Raw genomic sequence first — 17,542 nt, 5'->3', positions numbered from 1 at the left:
GTTTGTCAATTTGTAAAGCTTGATCTTGGTAACCCAATTTGCAACGGTATCTCTCTTTTTTTTTTTTTTTTCTGGTGGGTCATGGAGCTTGAAATTTGGGCCTGGGTGCTGTCCCTGAGCTCTTCAGCTCAAGACAAGCGCTATACTGCTTGAGCCATAGCAACACTTCTGGGGTTTTTTTGGTGGTTAATTGGAGATAAAAGTCATGAGACTGGGCTGGCTTTGAACTGTAATCCTCAGATCTCAGCCTCCTCAGTAGCTGGGATAACAAGCATGAGCCACCGACACCCCGTAACAATGGTATCTCTTTAGTCTGGTCTTATAATTAAATTTCTCATACCTAGAATTCCTCTATTCAATGACAAAATAAACTGTGAGAAACTGTACTGCTTAAGTACCAATTGTAAAAATGTTCCCCAATTTTAAATATAACACTTTATGGCCTAAATTTTTACCTGTTGACCTCTGAACCAACAGGAATTCTGGCTACTTATGCTGAGCAAGAAGTTTGTAACCTTTGAGACTAACTTCTATCACCTGACAGTCAGTTGCTATAAACTATCCAGAAAGGTCAATTCTCCCCATCTGACTTTCCAGGAAATTAAAATGCAGAAACCTGGTTTGAGATAACATTAAAATAAATTTTAGCTCAGTTCCCCCAACCACCTAGCCTGGCCAAGTCAGGAAATGTAAAAGTTCAAGTTCTCAGTGTCCTAATAACCCCAGAGTCCCAATGTGGTATGTTTTGCATGATGTTGTCATAATTAGAAGCATCTCAGAGTGGGTATCAAGGGCACATATTCTGTGTACTGGAAATGGCTGATGCAGAGGTTACTGAATTACCATTTCTGGAAATACATAAATACATATTTGCTTTCTCTCTGGACTGTTTTTTTTTTTTTTGGCCAGTTCTGGGGCTTGAACTCAGAGCCTGGGCACTATTCCTATCCTTTGTGTGCAAGGCTAGCATTCTACCACTTGAGCTACAATGCCAGCTTTTTCTGAGGAGTTTATTGGAGATAAGTCTCATAGACTTTCCTGCCTGGGCTGGCTTTGAACAGCAGTCCTCATCAGATCTCAGTTTCCTGAGTAGCTAGGATTACTGGTGTAAGCCACCATCGTTTGGCTCTCTGGACTTTTTTAAGCAAGGTATTTTTACCTCACTCCCATTGTCTTTTAAATGCTTATCTCAAAGGAATTTTCTAGTATTGAGTGATGATGGAAGTGAGTGTTTTTTTAAATATATTTGCATACTATTTGTCTAATCAAGCAAGGATTATTAAGATGTTTTGAACTTGAATAATTTAATTAAATTGTATTTGTTGTTCTTTTGTTGCATATATTATTAGTATTGTGTAGCTAAATATCACTAAATGCTTCTTCTTTGTCAAGTAAAAGTGTGTTTAAAGGCTATAGAGCCTGTAGCATTGCATCTTTATGGTAGATTCTTTGTGACATTCAATGGTATGAGAATTGAACATATCTCTAAACTTCCTGAGGGTTTTTTGGGGGAGAGAAGCATTAGCAGTATAAATAACTTACATTTAAAACAACAGGAAACTTCCTGCTTTATCCTACTGCCCTATGTTTTGGCCTATCTTTTCTTTACCTGATATTATCCTAACATCCAACTTCCTTTTTCCTTTCTCTCTTTTTTGTTTCATGGTGTGTTGTGTTGTGTTGCTTTGAGACAGGGTCTCACTATGTAGCTCAGCTGATTCAAACTCATGATTCTTCTGCCTCAGCTTCCCCAGGTACTAGAATTATAGGCTTGCACTACCATACTCAGCTTCCCTTTCTTTATTTTTTACCTTTTCCTTTGTTTTAAAAAACAGTTTTGCAAGATCAGAACTAAATGAGCCTTGGGACTGTTGTGGTCCTGCTTCCAAATGCCTCCTGAGGACAGTGACACTCTCTTGGTCAAAGAGAACATGAGAATATTCCAGAGAAGGTGTAGTTATTTATTTCAGATGGCCCCCCTACTTAGTTCAATGGCAAATATTTTATTCTTAGGCTATGCCCCCCCTTTTTTGGTGATGAGTATTTCTTCTGTGAAATGATGTTGAACTAGGTGGTAGACAGTTGCTTCAGTTGTCTCAATCATTTTGGTTTTCTGAGTTTGCTTTTAAAATGACCTTATCTGGCAAAATAGAAAGTGTGTCAGTGATTCCCTGACACAGATGTGAGTTAGTTCTCGTGTTTGATGCTATGTACCAATGAGAGTAACACTCTTTGTCCATATGATGAAGAATACTTCTCATCCTCCTTGCTTGGGATATGTGGGAGATTCCTTCACCTTCAGAGTCCCAGCTGGAAAGTAGGCAGTTTAGGGCCTGGAGGTCTAGACTAATTGTATCCCAGGAGGAAGAAGCCCCCATCACAGAATACTGTGTCTAAGTTGCTCTTCTTTGTTTTGTTTTGTCAGTCCTTGGGCTTGAACTCAGGGCCTGGGTGCTGTTCCAAAGCATCTTTTGCTCAAGGCTAACACGCTAACACTCTACCACTTGAGCTACAGCTCCGGTGCTGGTGTCCAGCATAACTTGCTCTTTTCATTAAAAAATAAACAAACAATAAACTCCTTTCTTGGAGTTTTATTTTTTTTTAATTTTCATACACTACACATGTACACATGCCACAAGCATATAACATTTGGATTCAGTTGAAGAAAAGGGTTTGTGTCTTGCCTTCCTATAGACTTTGCTGTCAACAAAACCTGGTCTGGTGCTACTAGCTTTGGGCTGAGGCTGGCTGCCATTCCTGGTATCTAGATCCCTGAGCAAAGGGGTATCTCAAATCCCTGAATGTGGATCACAATCTCCAAATTACAATTTTAGAACAAGAAGTACTTTAAAAATTAATAGGATGGCCTAGCTCTGGTGGCTCAGGCCTGTAATCCTAGCTACCTTGAGATCTGAGGATTGTAGTTAGAAGCCAGTCAGCACAGGAAAGTCCATGAGACTCTTACCTTCAATTAACTACCCCAAAAAGTTAGAAATAGAGCTATAGGTCAAATGGTAGTGTACTAGCCTTGAGCACCAAGGTTCAGGAACAGTGCTTAGGTCTAGGGTTTAAGCCTCAGGACCAGCACCAATAATAATAATAATAATAACAATAATATCAGCCAGGTGCCAGTGACTTATTCCTATAGTGCTACCTACTCAGGAGGCTGAGATCTGAGGATCTTAAAACCAGCCAGGATAGGAAATCCATGAGACTCTCATCTCAGTTAACCACCAGTAAGCTGGAATTGTAGCTGTGAATCAAGTGTCAGAGCACCAGCCTGGACAAAAAGCTAAAGGACAGCACCTAGGCCCTGAATTCAAACTCTAATAGTGGCACTAAACAAAGCAAAACACCCATGACCACCAAAGCAAAACACATTAACATCATATGGTGTGGTTTAGAAGATTCATTTGCCCTTCTTTCTGGAGATCCTAGCAGGTCTGGAAGGCCCTTAGTTTTTCATGAAGAGAGGGAGAATTGCTGGCTGCCGTCAATGAGGAGGGAGAGTTTGTAATGCACTGTAGTTCCCACTTCCTTCTGGATAAGCTCACCTTATTTTCTGCAGATGAAACTTGAAATACAACTGTTTGTATGAAAGTAAGGGTTAACTGCCAACCAAATGGGAAGCAAAAAATCAGGGAACTGGTGTTCATTGAAACACCTTGTGGTGGAATGGCTTCAGATCTGTGTTTCTGCTTCAAACTGGAGTTGAGCAATAGAAGAAGCCAGGCTGTGGGTATTTCCCATTGTGGAGGAGGGAGTTAATGACCAGAGCTTGAGCTTATATCATTAGCTTCCCTGAAAATAACCCCACACACTCTCTGCAACTCAGTTCTAAACCAAAGCAGCCTGGTTTCTTAGCTTTTCTTGGAAAAGGCATTTCTAGGAGTGTTTGGCTTGGCCTGGAACCTGAGTAGCCTCACCTGAATTGAGTTTCATAGGAGGGGCTCTGAGCAATCTCCCTGTGGCCATCTATTCAGTGATCCTAGATTGGAACAGTAAATAGCCCTGTCACAAATTTGGCCCCTAGGTGTCTGCAGTCGTTATTCCCAAGTGAATAGGAGCTACAACCCATATGTCTTCCTGAGCTTAACTTGTTATAGACATTCCCAGTAGCAGGAAGAACCAGAAAGGTTTGGATGGCAGAAATGGAGACTCCCACACCTCCTGAGCTCATCACACACTGCCTTGGGTTTGGATATAACCTAGCTGAGTATACCCTTTTACTTTAAGGTATGGCATAACTGGCTCTTGGATGCTGATTTCCTCAAGCCTATGGTTTGCAATATTCAATGTGCATGTGTAAAAACTTACTCTGAGGCTTCAATAGAGGGACCCAACTGTTCTCTTTGTAAGATTTGATGAGTCCTTAGTACTAGCCATGTCCCAAAGATTTTCAAGTCCTGTGTTGACTTAGAAGGGGCTTGCTGACTATCATAACTTTATGGTCTTCACCATGCATTCTGAGGCCCTTTTGTTCATTCACTTGACAGTTTCATTCATTCTAGATTTGCTTTTGCTTTTCTGACTCCTGCATTCTTCCTTGCTTGCCTGTGCTCAGAAACCCAATATCCTCCAGACAGAGACTCACTAGAAGCAGTAAAATGCAGGGGCTGCAATTGGGATCCCCCTGGGCACCCTTGTGGTCCTCAGTGTGGAAGGACTAGAGGACAACAGTGTGATCCTTCTAGCCATCCCTTGAAGCTAGTCAGTCAGGATCCTAGAGTCCTAATAGCCTGTAATGGCCCTGGGATTTACGCCTGGCTCCTTCCTCTTGGCTTGTTTCCTGTGTGCAGTGACTTGCAGGACAAGCTGCCCTGCATATTCATGATACAAATTGCAGGTCAGAAGCCTGTAGTACTTCTGGACTAGATGTGTTGACTCAGGATTTCTAAAATTGTCAAATTAGTTTTTAATATCAGGTAGAGCACATTTGATCATTAGTGTTAGTAGAATGTTTGTTTGATTGTTCTTAGGAAGAGATGTTTACTAGGAAACCTTGATAAGGGTTTGCTCAGGCCCAGACAGCAGGGCCCTGGCTTCCTCCAGAGTCTGACCTGTCTAGCTTGCTGGCCTTCCTTCCTGGGAAGTCATCTCTATGGCACAGGCACTGATACAAACCTAGGCATGGTATTTGTAGCTTCCTTGCAAGAAACTAGAGGCAAAAACAGGTCACTTTCCCTTCATCTGGAAGGGCAGGTGTCCTAATATAACTCATCCTCATGCCCTTCCAGTGAAAGCCAAGGGTAGAGCTGAAGGCAAGTAGAATATTCCCAGGGCCTGGGCACTTGGCTGCCCCTAACAAAACTAGGGCAGCTGGCCATAGTTTTAATGCTTCCAGGTCAAAAACTTTCATTGCCAACTACAAACAATTGATTTTGTTTGCAAGATGGGGAGCTTTACCAGCACCAAGCTTGCCCTCTGTCTGCAGCCTTCAGATGGATGACTTGCTCAAGCTGCAGTCTTCCACCTGTCAAGTTCCTCAGTACCCGCCTTACCCTTTCTTACATTCAGCTTCACTCCTGGAGCTTGTATTCTGAAGTCTCAGTATTCACATTTTAAATATAAAGATTATGGCAAAAATGCCTTCTTGCCTACTATTACCAGTCAGTGTTTGGGCAATTCTCCAAGCCACTTTCTATGTTTGCCTCTGGGAAAGTTATCAGAAGTTGATGCTGTAGTATCCTGTTAGCTAGAGACTTTGGAGATTAGTCTGGAGCCCTTGGGATGGGCTGCTTGGCCCTACTACTCACGACAACACTTGTGCGTGGAATAGTATATTGGTATATGTTACATATGCATGTATCACACATTTAATTTTTCTTCCACCTCTTCCCTATCTCACTCTCACTGAGCACCTCTAGAAAAGCTATTGATTTTCTTCTACGATCCATCTCTAGGGTGAGTTTTGATGCTATACATGAGCTTCTTGGTCTGAATCCAGGGTATTGGCTACTTGCTAAGCAAGTGCTCTACCACCTGAGCTTTGCCACCATTCTAATTCATTTTCTTTTCCCTCTGCAATCAGAAACTACATGATTGCCTTGAAACATATCTGAATCTCTCATAAATGGCCAGTATTCAATCAGTGTTCAAAGGGAAATGAATTTAGTGTATGATAGCATTTGGTATTTTTAAGCCTTAGAGGCCATCTGTAGGTACAATTTATGAAAGAAGCAAGTCTTGTATCCCCTCAGTCCCCACATTTAATTCACAAACCACTCCAGAATTCTGTCCAATTGGTATGGGGCATATAGCTGCCTAGGAATTCAACAAAGTAGAGCTTCAATCCTTCTTAGGTCTATTCTCAAGTGACCAGGCATGTGAACTTGGTCTCTGAAAAATAGCTCCATAAGGAGCAGCCTATGGGTGCAAGTAAGGTTTTATAGGTAGGCTTTCTCTAGATAGCTATGGGCTGAAGAAATGACCGGAGAAAGGGGTGGCCCCCCAAAACAAAGGATCTAAAGAAGAGAAAGGATCATGGCATTTGTGTCATATTCAGGACTTCAGAGTTTGCAAAGCATATTGGCCTCAGATAGCCTAGAATGTATTATTCCTACTTTCTGAGTTACCCTTCTTAGGCCATACTTAGTAGCAGAACAGGGATTGGAGCTGAAATTTCCATTGTTTTCTAGTGGCATGCAGAGAAGACCTACAGAATCCAGGGAGATGATTATGGGAAAATGTTTGTAGGCTTTTCAGTTAGTCAGAAGTAAACTCAGGAAGCAAGCACACACAATAAGCACTTCATGGGGTCACTGGCTATGCAACGTTCACAGCTGGTATGAGGGTCCCAGTATGTCCTATTGATCACACTGAACAAGGGTAGGAACCACCATTTCCTAGATAGGGAGAACCATATGCTTCAGGGATGGCTTGCAGAGAAGTTACAAAAAATTCTGGATAATTGGAGATCTTACCAAACTTCAGCATGCTTGTGACCAAGATCAAGGCTGAGGCAATTCCAGACAGACAGAGTGACTGAACATTGAAGGGATGGGACTTTTGTGACCTTAGAAACCTTAGGTAAATTTCTCTTTTTGTTGTTTGCCGAATAAAGGATGACACTTTTTTGTTTTTCTTCCTGTGCTAGAACAAGACATTTCAAAGAAAGTATTAAATTTATTCATGAATGCCGGCTCCAAGGCGAGGGCTGTCTTGTGCACTGGTACGTATGTCTTTTGTTGGATACCTTAGCATGTTGTGGTCAGCTTGAATTCCATCAGTGTTTTTCTATATGGTGGTTCATTATTATATCTCTTACTCATTTTCTCTGAACTCTGAATCTCAAATATACATTCAACCTGTGCCCTGCTTTGTGTTAGTCTTTTTTTTTTTCAGGGTAGGAGGAGGCATTGTTGTTGAAAGTAACTTAATTGTTTTGCTTTTATTTTGTTTTTTTTTCCTTCACTCACTTCTAGGATATCTGGAAGGTAGGACAACAGATGCTGTCCTTTGCTGGCTTGTCTCTTAACATTTCATCTGAATAGCATGCCAACCTCAGTGGTTTTCAAAGCCCCCCCCCCCCTTTCTGGAAAGTTTAGATTGCAATTGTGGGTGTTTAGCAAGGCATTACTGTAACCAAAATAAACATTTCTTGGCCACTTCAGATTGAGGTTTTTCTTTATTCTTGCCTTTTTTGTTTTGACTCACTCTACAAAGATTCTTAGAATTAACATACACATTGTATTCAGTATTATAAGTAGTCTAGAATATCATAGGTATCATAGGTACATCAAATAAGTATAGGTATCATATATCATCGGCATATCAAATATTATGCTGTTTTGTATAAGGACTTACTTGAGCATATGTGAATTTTGCTATCTGCAAATGAATGCTGAAACTCATGTCCAGTGGATACCTGTGGACAAACACACACACACACACACACACACACACACACATACACACAGAGTGAAAAGTCATAGTTAATCCAGGGATAATCTAAAACTCTTGCTTTTTGTATGGTGAATGGTGAACACAGCACATAAGTTCTCATTTGTATTACAGCTAGTAATCATACTAATAAGTTGGCTAATTTGCCTAGGGAATTAGTAGTCAATGTTCTAGATCTGTGGTCTGGTCATTCTCCTCTTCAATGTGGTGTATCATTTATTAACTGAAAAGATAAGTCTCTCTTGACTCCCCCAAAGAAGCCATCCCTGCAATAAAGCTGGGATGCTGCTGCTCAGACTGGGGGTAGCTCTGCCAGAGAAGCCAGTTAGGAAAGCTTGGCTATGAGATATCTCAATACCTTTAAGAGAAGTGTTCTGCAAATTTATGACTTTGAAAGTAGTTTGTTTTCTTACATTTCACAGTATAAAAGAGTGAGAAATGTAAATACAAATGTAGGTTTTTCAGCCTTCATTTAGATTGGGTTTAAAGTTTCTTGGTGATACAGGCAAAGACAGTTGAAATGGAAGGAGCTCTACAATTCTAACCCCTGGTTTTTCCAGGTCCCTGGTGAATTCGCATGTCCAGGGCTTCAGCCTACAGGGGGATGTATTTTTGAAAACTCTCTTGGGGTTTCTCATAAAAAGCCCTGATGAAGAGCCAATACTGCAAGTAAGGTTTTTATTTATTATCATCATTATCAGAATTCATCTCTCATACGGTTGTATATATCTGAAGATAAGGCTTCTCGAAAAATGATACATTTACTGAACTTCCTCATCTTAAACCATTGCTAGAACAATCCATGTGTGAAGAGCCACAGCCTTTCTGTGACTTTTCTTAATTTGCATATGCATTTAAAACTGGTCTCCTTATTCAGCATGATAGAGATAACTAACGGTTATTATTCTGCATGCATCACCCAGACCCCAGGTCTCAGGGCTCATGCAGTAGGCCTGCTCTGCTGCTCTCCACTATTATGTTGAAACATGCACACACAGAGAAACACACACACCTCCATTACCACACTCCACATACAAACAAGATTTGGCAAGGACTACTAAGATTTCTCATGGGCTTAAAAATTATAGGTGTAGCCATCATACAAAGTAGCTAAGAGACTCTTTAAATATGTTAGGATATGAATGAGACTGTTGTTGCATAGATCTTGGAAGCCTCACATCTCATGAGTGTAGTTCAGTTATTGTCTAAGACATGGAATCTTCTCAGAAGAGCTCAGGGGCAATGTAAAGTCAGAAAGCAGAAGTGTCTAGACCCACTCTGTATAAAATGAAAGAAAAATGAGGCTAAAATACCTAAAAGTTGCCTGAGATCCTGTCATCTCAAGTAAAGGGAAATGTTGTGTTTCTGAGTGATTTCTTGGTAAGTGCTTGCCTTTGCCCCCACATAATGCAAGGCAGGAAAACTCTAAAATGATATCCTCCAACTTCCCTTCCCCAAATGAAGTGGGAAAACTAGTGTCAAAACTGTCTTTGTACATGGCTGTCTTGGTTCTGCAGCCTGGCTGGAGTCTCCAGAAGTGTGACGCTGGTGATTGCATACATTATGGTTGTCACTGACTTTGGCTGGGAGGATGCCCTACATACTGTGCGTGCAGGGAGGTCCTGTGCCAACCCCAACCTGGGCTTCCAGAGGCAGCTGGAGGAGTTTGAGAAGTGTGAAGTACAACAGGTAAGCAGTCCTCAGTGGCCTTTCTGTGCTGGAAGCTGCTCATTGGTCATGGCCTCAGTTCTTCAAAATCCTGGTGTTTGGGAAAGAAAAGACTCATAGAGAACATTGAGTCTAAGAATACCTACCTATATCTTGAAAGGAATTGCCACCACACCTGTGTGCCCCAACTATAGCCACAAGATCTTACCTTTTGCCATTTTCCTTTCGCCTGGTACTCCAGATCTACTTGTCCCTCTCCCTTTATGCAAAGTACCATTTTGTTGATTTGGCTTACTTTCTACTTTTTCATCTTTTTGTTTTGCTTTGAGTTCATTTAAACCTAGTCTGATAAAACCTTAATCATGTAACCCCAAATTTTATATTTGGAGGAAGACAAGTTTATTATCTTTGTAAAACTATTTTAAATTGTAGAAGGTTTCTTCATGCTTCCTCCCAGACTTCTCTAATCAATCCTGGTTGCCATAGATGACACATGGACACATTTTCTGGCATCTGTCATGGAAGGAACCCTTAGTATTAGACTGTGACTACTCCACAGCTGCCAGACAGGTGCATTTTGGGGGCTTATTTTATGTCCTTGGGCCAAAGCCCTGAAAGAGCATGTATTTCTCTAAGCTTGATACTGACTAGGTATATACAGAGTTGGCATCACCCATTGCTCTTTTATTTCCATGTGTGGCAACATCTCTACGATTAACTGAATATAGGTATATTATTAACTGAATATAGGTGAATATATATGTATATAACATTTTGGATTTGTTTCCAACTTCTGCAGTATCGGCAGTGGCTGAAAGAAGAATATGGGGAGAGCCCTTTGCGGGATGCAGAAGAAGCCAAAAATATTCTGGGTAAATATAAAGAGCAAGGGAATATGGAATCCCAGCCTGGTGCCAGGAGGTGGAGCAGCTTTTCCACCCTGCCTTCTATGGCCTACAATAATTACACAACAGAGACCTAACACAGAGGGAGCTGGTGTCTGCCTTCCTGCCTACTGCTGGTCTTCCGTGCTACCTAAGAGCCATGTGCTGGTGTGCTGGTTTGCTGGCTGCTGCCTCCAAAGATGGCAAAGGGAGATGGAATGCTCAGGGCTCCTTCCCCTGTGACCTGACTAAATCCTCCATCAGACCCCTTCACTCTGTCCATGTTTACCCTGATGGCCTCACCTGAGCTTGCTACACCTGGGATATTACTGGGAAGCTATACACCACCGTGAGTGAGTTTGTGTGTGTGTGTGTGTGTGTGTGTGTGTGTGAGTGTATGTGAGAGAGAGAGTGTGTCTGCATGTGAACACATGCATATGCATGTTTGGGCAACTATGGTTAGCATGTATGCACATGTGAAAAAGTAGACTCATGGGTACATTGTGAGAGAGTAGATTTATTTTGTTGGGAGTCATAAAATCCATGCTGCCAAGATTGGTGTGACCGCCTGTTTTATTCAACTCCTCATGAAAGGCATTTGAATTTCACTTCTGGAAAGCTTCTTGCCAAGTAGCAGTTATACCTGTGAGCAGACAGTGAGAAGAACTCAGGGGCAGGAATAGCTGAAAGCAGTGGCCTTTCAGAGAAGGAGGGTAATGTGTAGGGAAAGGAGGCATGAGGCCCTTCCTAAAAGGGGAGTGTTTCCAGGTTCCCTGGGAGGCTGTGAGTATTGGACAGGAAAAGATATTCTAAGCATTCCCTTAGGCTTAGCATTAAGTGCACAGGCCTTGGACTTCCTGCTGCCTCAAGTCCAGGCCTCTTTTCAACCCAGCATGTCCCTGAGTTCTACTCAATGTCTGTCTCAACTGTATTTGAATTCCATGATGAGCAGGAGAACTTCAGCCAAAATTAGCCTGAACCAGAGGGCCCAACCTGGCTCCTCTATCCAGTTTCATGCACCCCACCCAGCCCCTGCCCCAGCCTCTTGTTATTCTCACTTGGCAGGGCTTCTTCTTGAGGTTTGCATGTACCTGTAGGAATATGGGGTGGGGTGGGAGAGCATTGATTAAACACTGTAGCAGTTACATTCTAAAATGCCTGACCATGTACTAAGCTCCTCTTTGATGTATGCTATGGATTTGTTCTTTGATCTCAGCTACCTCATTGTTTTTGAAAGGTAGGGTTTGTTATTGTGCTGGTCAACTCTGCCTCATGGCTGATAATATTTGGTCATAAGTTTTATTAAAGCCCAAGGGGAAAAGTCATTATCATTGAACTATTTAGTTTCTGATTGGGCTCCCATACATAATGCGTTCTGGTGGGTAAAAATCTACAATTCAGCCATCAGAGCATCTGGTTTGCAGTTTGGAGTAGTAGATATTCTGAGATGCTATGCACATTTCAGTGGTCCAGTCCTTTATAATATTAAATTTCTTAAGCACAGAGCACCACATGAAAAAAAATATTCTCAACTTCTCTGTGAAAAGATGTTGTAACCTGGTTTCTCTGAATTCTACCACTCAAAGAGCTCCTGAGTGAAAAGCAATTTTCCCACACAAAGAGGGCATCAAAGGCACACTCCTTAGAAGACCAGAGAAATGCAGTTACCAACTCTGCATAAGTGTAAGGTCCTGTATAAATGATGAACAAGAAAGAGAAATGTGGCCTTAAAATTATTGATCTTCAGCAAAAACAGTTTTCTTATAAAGTACATTTTCCTTAATCCAAAAAGAAATTGAAATATGCTACCAAACGAATTATTTAGAGGGGCCAACAGTAGTAAACTATTTGCTTAACATACACAAAGTTCCAGGTTCCAACACTGCAAAAAATAATAAGAGAAAAAACATGTTTGGAATAGTAGAATGAATACTTAAATTTAAATGTGCATTTATGAACAACTATATGTATTTCTGTAAGTTTTGAAATGTTTTAATTTTTGTTGCCAGAAGTGTTCTTTCTCCACAGCCACCCCAAGAATTCTGAAGTACTGGTCCTTTCTCAGAAGACTGTAATGTACCTGGAGTTTCTGAAATATTTCAAAGTTCAGACTGTGCTGCCAAAAAGAAAATCCACTTAGAGTTTATTTTTAAGTTACCAGTTGTGATTTGTAAACTTTTGTTCATTTCAAACTGAATATATGTATAAATCATGTTGTATTGTATTGAGAATTGATAGCAAGAGCAAATATTTTACCTTAACTCCTCTGCCCTGACAGAGACTCTAGAATAATCTTGAGAGCCCTGCTATACTGTTTAATTTACTGTTTAGCAATCACAGTTGCTTCTCATAAACCCAAGGAATAAGCCAACACTTACAGATTGTGTTGATGTGAAGTCTACTCTCATGGTCTTCAGTCTCCCAGCTCAGGAAATATCTCTTGGTATATTTATTACCATGGTTTACACTCTCCATGGGGAATATACCGAATGCTATGTGTTTTTGTTAATAAAGGGCAACTTCATTAACATTGTGTAGTGTATTCTTCAGTGGGTAAGAAGGCTTCATGCATTTCTCTCTATGAAGGACCACAAAGAAATACTTCAACTGCTCCTGGTCTTGGCCTAGAGTCTGTGCTTACCTCCAGAAGACAGTACAAGTACATGCTATGAATGGCACACTAATATTTCCATGATAGAAAAATTATCCTTGGGGCTGGGGATATAGCTCTGTGGAGAGTTTCTGCTTAGCATGCTTCTTCATACTATACACTAAAAGAAATTTGATCTTCAGTATCGGTTAAAAGAAGCTCTGATATTGAAGTTACGTTTTCATAAACAAAGTGAACACTAAATATTTGACATCCTTAGAATTGGCTACGTTCAATGAGGAATACACAAGCACTGGTGTTCCAAAAACATTTGCCCCATTACTGAAGAGAGTTATTCTAACTCTATATTTAGCTTTTTATATAAGAGAAAAGAAACTGATTTGAATAGCAATTTGATTTGAGACCACTTACTAAATTTTCCTTTTGTAAATATGGTGCAGGATAAGTTTGGCTTGAAGGGAAGATAGGTAGACTCAGGGGCTGATAAACATGGACTCTGACTATAGATAGAAGGCTTAACATGAATTTATTTCTAATTTCTAGGTGTTCCTGGCATTACTCAGGTAAGGTAGAAAAGAACCCTCTGTACTGGCAGCATTACCAGTGGACATGGAGATGAGTGCATTTTAGGCCACAAAACCACATAGAGCATGAAAGTATGTATTCTGACTGGACAAGTGAACCTGAGTGTGACAGGTACCCCTCTTGTAGTACCTGTGGGTTTTCCATGTTTGCTAGACGAGGAGTATTGAGCATATCTTCCAATCCCATATGTATGGATATTCTTAAGGAGAGGGTAGCACATCCCCAGTAGTCTCAGGAGGACCTTTCTGTGTACACAGAGCAGGCACACAGCAGGTAAAGAGGTCATGTACTCAGTCCCAATGCATCAAGGCCATCCTTCCTCACAGTCCTGCTGTCCTTTCCCATTAGCAGGACTACATCTGACACCAGCACTCATGTAATCATTGTGAGGTACTCTACACTATAAACTGTCATTCAGGTTTCTAAACTCGTGGAGAAGGAACCCTTTCACTCAACTCAGAAGGGCCAAGAAGTATACTTCACATTAAAACTGTCAATTCTGTCAGAGGCTTACCTGCTGAGTCTCTGAATACTGAATCAGTGGGCAAAGAGGGTTGGGGGCTTCTGTCCGTGGCAACTTGGCTAACGGTGCTCAGCCAAGTTGCCCTTTTGTCCTGCTAGGGGAAAGCCAGACCCACAACAACATCAGCATGACAGCTGACATCTAATGGTAAAAAACAAAACAAAAAAAAAAACAATGCCTGGCCTTTATCTAAAAGATCCTGTGCATTCTAAGGCAGAAATACTTAGACATTAGGAGCCCCAGTCTTTTTCTGTCCATAACCAGAACAGGTGCTTGTCACTCACAGTAGGTGTGCAGTAGGGGACTTCATACCTTCCTTGAGAGTAGGGAGGGCTTGGTTTGATACAATGAGGTGGCAGTTCCTTAAGCTGGTTTCCATTCTAGCCTGAAACTTGACATCTCTGTTCCTAAAGGAGAAAACTCAACTGAGTCACTGTTTCTCTCTCTTTATCCAGTCACTCACCTGATGGATCTGAACTTCACCACAGCAGAGGCTATGAGAATCTAGCCACTGCTAGTTTCTGATTTTCAGAAAGATGGAAATGGTAAGGCAATTAGGAAAATTGGCCATTACAGAACAGTATGGAAGGACCATTAACAGCTGCCCCTGCTGCCTTTTGAGGAAGTTTAAGAAACAGCATCTTGGTAACATTTCACTTGAGATTTGAAGCCTAAATCAGAATCTGTGGAGAGGACAGAATAGTCAACATGGGTTCTGAATGTAGGTGAGGTTGGAATCATTAGAGAGCTCAGTGTTAGAGGTCACATGTCACTGTGTAAGAGTAGGGTAAGACATGGAGTGTGGGAACAATGGAAAGTGGTGCTGACAAGGCTGCAAACAGCAAAGGCCTAGCCAACAGGTTGTCCTATAGGTAACATTGTTTCCCTGAAATTCTTGGGACTAGAAGTGTTTAGGATTTGGGATTGGGGGGGGGTAGATGTTTGCATATGTATCATGAGTTATCCTAGTGATGAAACCCAATATATAAGCCTAAAATTCTTCATATTCTTCATATACACTTTAAACATACATGTACACTGAGCCTGAACATAATTTTATACAGTATTGTTTTTTTAAACAAGTTTTTTATTGTGAAAATACTGTACAGAGGGTTATAATCACATGAGTAAGGTAATGAGTACGTTGCCTCCTCCTTTGTTTTTCCCCTGCCATCCCTTCCTTCTCATCTCCACAACTATGCATCTGTTTCCACTGTCACATGAAGTCAAGTTCACTTGTGAAAGTATCAGCACTCAAATTGTTGGATTTTTGAAATACTTTGAATTGCATATTTTGTGTTTAACATACAGTTTCAAACAGTTTTTATTTGCTAAGGTCCTGGTTATACATAAACTAGTCTATTTCTTATACCATCCCAATCAAGCCCAGTGAGATAAGGCCCTTTGCCTTGATTATTGAGCTGAGACCCTTCATGAAGTGCCAAGTGGTGTGTGGGTACTGTACTGTGGTTACTGCAGGAGTGCACTGAACAGTGCTGAGTAGACTGGTGGGTGTTCTATGTGCCAGAGGGGAAAGGTTTCCTTGGGTATCCATTGAGAATGGGGGTTCAAGATGGTTGTTGGGAGGCATCTGTTACCACTGTCAGGTAAGAAAAGGTGGCACTTTGAGTCAGTCATGGAAATAACTGCCAAGCAGGCAAATGGACTTGAAAGAAGGAGACTTGGAAGGAACAAGAAGTCATTGATAGTGACTGAGTAAATGTGAGAGAATAAGGGCTTAAGAACCTGTCTGTTCTCTGGGCTCTTGTTGCCATCACCATAGTTCTTTTGTCTCTGTGCCTCCCTGTCCTGTATGGCAGTATATGCCTGAATCATACTAAGGTTAGATTTAAAGGAAATGCTGGAGAAGGATTGGCTGGGTCCCAGACCTCAGGGTACCAAGGAGGCTTATCCCCATTTTGTAGCCAGAGTTCAGAATAAATTCCCAAGTTGCCCAGAGACCAGAATCATGACATTTCATGTCACATATAAACCTCTAATTTCCTTATTTACTGAAAGGGAGACTATAATAGGATTTCCAAAGACTAACTTATCCCCTGGCCAGGCTATGGATCCTTCTCTCAACAGAACTTTGGGAAAATCTGTTTAGTCCTTGGACAGTATGCACATGGACAGTCAGCATATGAGTTTGAGGGCTGGGGCCTTTTTCCTGACCAGATGCATCCCCTGGCATGAATGCTCTTGTCATGTAAGGCCATGTATTGCCCCCTGTTCTGGCCTTTATCTGGCTGGACAGGGCTGATGGTGCCATAAAACCTCCTTTCCTGGATCCATCCCCATTCCAGCTACACCTGCTTACAAACTCTCCTAGCCCAAAGTGATTCTTTGACTTAAGTCAGAGCACCTTCCTTAAAAGTGGACATGTTTTGCTTTTCCCTAAAGAGGGAATAATGCAAGTAGCTTTTTAAATTTTTGAGTCCTGATTCTTTCTATCTAGTTTCTCCCTTATCAGGAGCCCTATTTCAATTCTTGAAGATACCTAGTGTCAATCATTCACACAGACAACAACTATGAATTCTGGTGATTGAAGGGGGTTTTTTGTTTATTTTTGTTTTGTGTGTGTGTGTGTGTGTGTGTGTGTGTGTGTGTGTGTGTGTGTGTGTGTGTGTGTGTGTGTGTGTGTGTGTGTGTGCATAGACACAAAGTTTAGTTTTTAAATTTTTATTTAAAATGATTTCTTAGCTCCCAGGTCTGGAAGCCTGCCAATCTCAGACACCTGGACCCTTAGGAAGGTAAAGGCAGCTGGTACTTGGCACTAACAGAAGTATCTAAACTTATATCTCATAGCCAGAGGTGGTCACCAAGTGCCACTCTGCATGCAGTCTCTCATGGAAATAGAGAACGTATGGAGACTCTCACCCCTTCCATCCTACATTATATGGCTCCTCCCATCCTGACCCTGAGTTACTAATTTTATTAAGAATGCACTTTCAACACTCTTGTACTTATATATGTACTTAACAAGAAGTCACCAAGACTGTGCAGGGTGGTTCCTCTTCCCTTTCCTTTCTATTGCCCAAAGGGGAAAATATAAAGAAAGAAACTTCCTTTGACTTTTCACTTGCAAACTTCATTCCCTCCTCCATGAAATGGAATCTCCTGGTCCCCATATGCACTAGAACATATGACCCATCATGTGTCCTAATAACTAGAACATCATTATTTCAGCATCATTTCTGCCAGTATCATAATTAGTATCCTCTTGCAGCTCAGAGTCACCAGCTGAAATTAACATCTGACAAATGCTTTGCAAGTGCTGAGCCCCAGTCTCTATCCATCATGGGAAAGAGTTGCTGGTGCATGTTTGAACATCTGCAGGTTTGGGTTTATTTTGACTCCACATTGCTA

The 17,542-nt window shown here is 41.3% G+C and overlaps 1 protein-coding gene across 8 annotated transcripts in view; it reads left to right on the top strand.

The window, feature by feature from the left end:
- Dusp22 (dual specificity phosphatase 22) overlaps positions 1–15,825 on the top strand; it is a 70,647-nt gene extending 54,822 nt beyond the window's left edge. For 5 of the 8 annotated variants that reach the window (XM_070024730.1, XM_070024733.1, XM_070024728.1 and 2 more), the window contains 3 exons: positions 7,097–7,171; positions 9,420–9,591; positions 10,370–12,984. In XM_070024730.1, the coding sequence (XP_069880831.1) occupies positions 7,097–7,171; positions 9,420–9,591; positions 10,370–10,552 (430 nt within the window). In that variant the 3' untranslated portion in view covers positions 10,553–12,984. Of the gene's footprint in view, positions 1–7,096; positions 7,172–8,462; positions 9,394–9,419; positions 9,592–10,369; positions 12,985–13,608; positions 13,722–14,628 lie in introns of those variants that run through there. The other 3 variants (XR_011372260.1, XM_070024729.1, XM_070024734.1) reach the window with 3 other exon arrangements.
- Positions 15,826–17,542: the final 1,717 nt, after the last annotated feature.

This window comes from Dipodomys merriami, unplaced genomic scaffold, assembly GCF_024711535.1.
Source record: "Dipodomys merriami isolate MVZ:Mamm:240054 unplaced genomic scaffold, mDipMer1.0.p SCAF_16, whole genome shotgun sequence".
Classification (NCBI taxonomy): Eukaryota; Metazoa; Chordata; class Mammalia; order Rodentia; family Heteromyidae; genus Dipodomys; species Dipodomys merriami.
The sequence above is the reverse complement of the archived record's forward strand: the minus strand, read 5'-3'. Positions and strand labels throughout refer to the sequence as shown.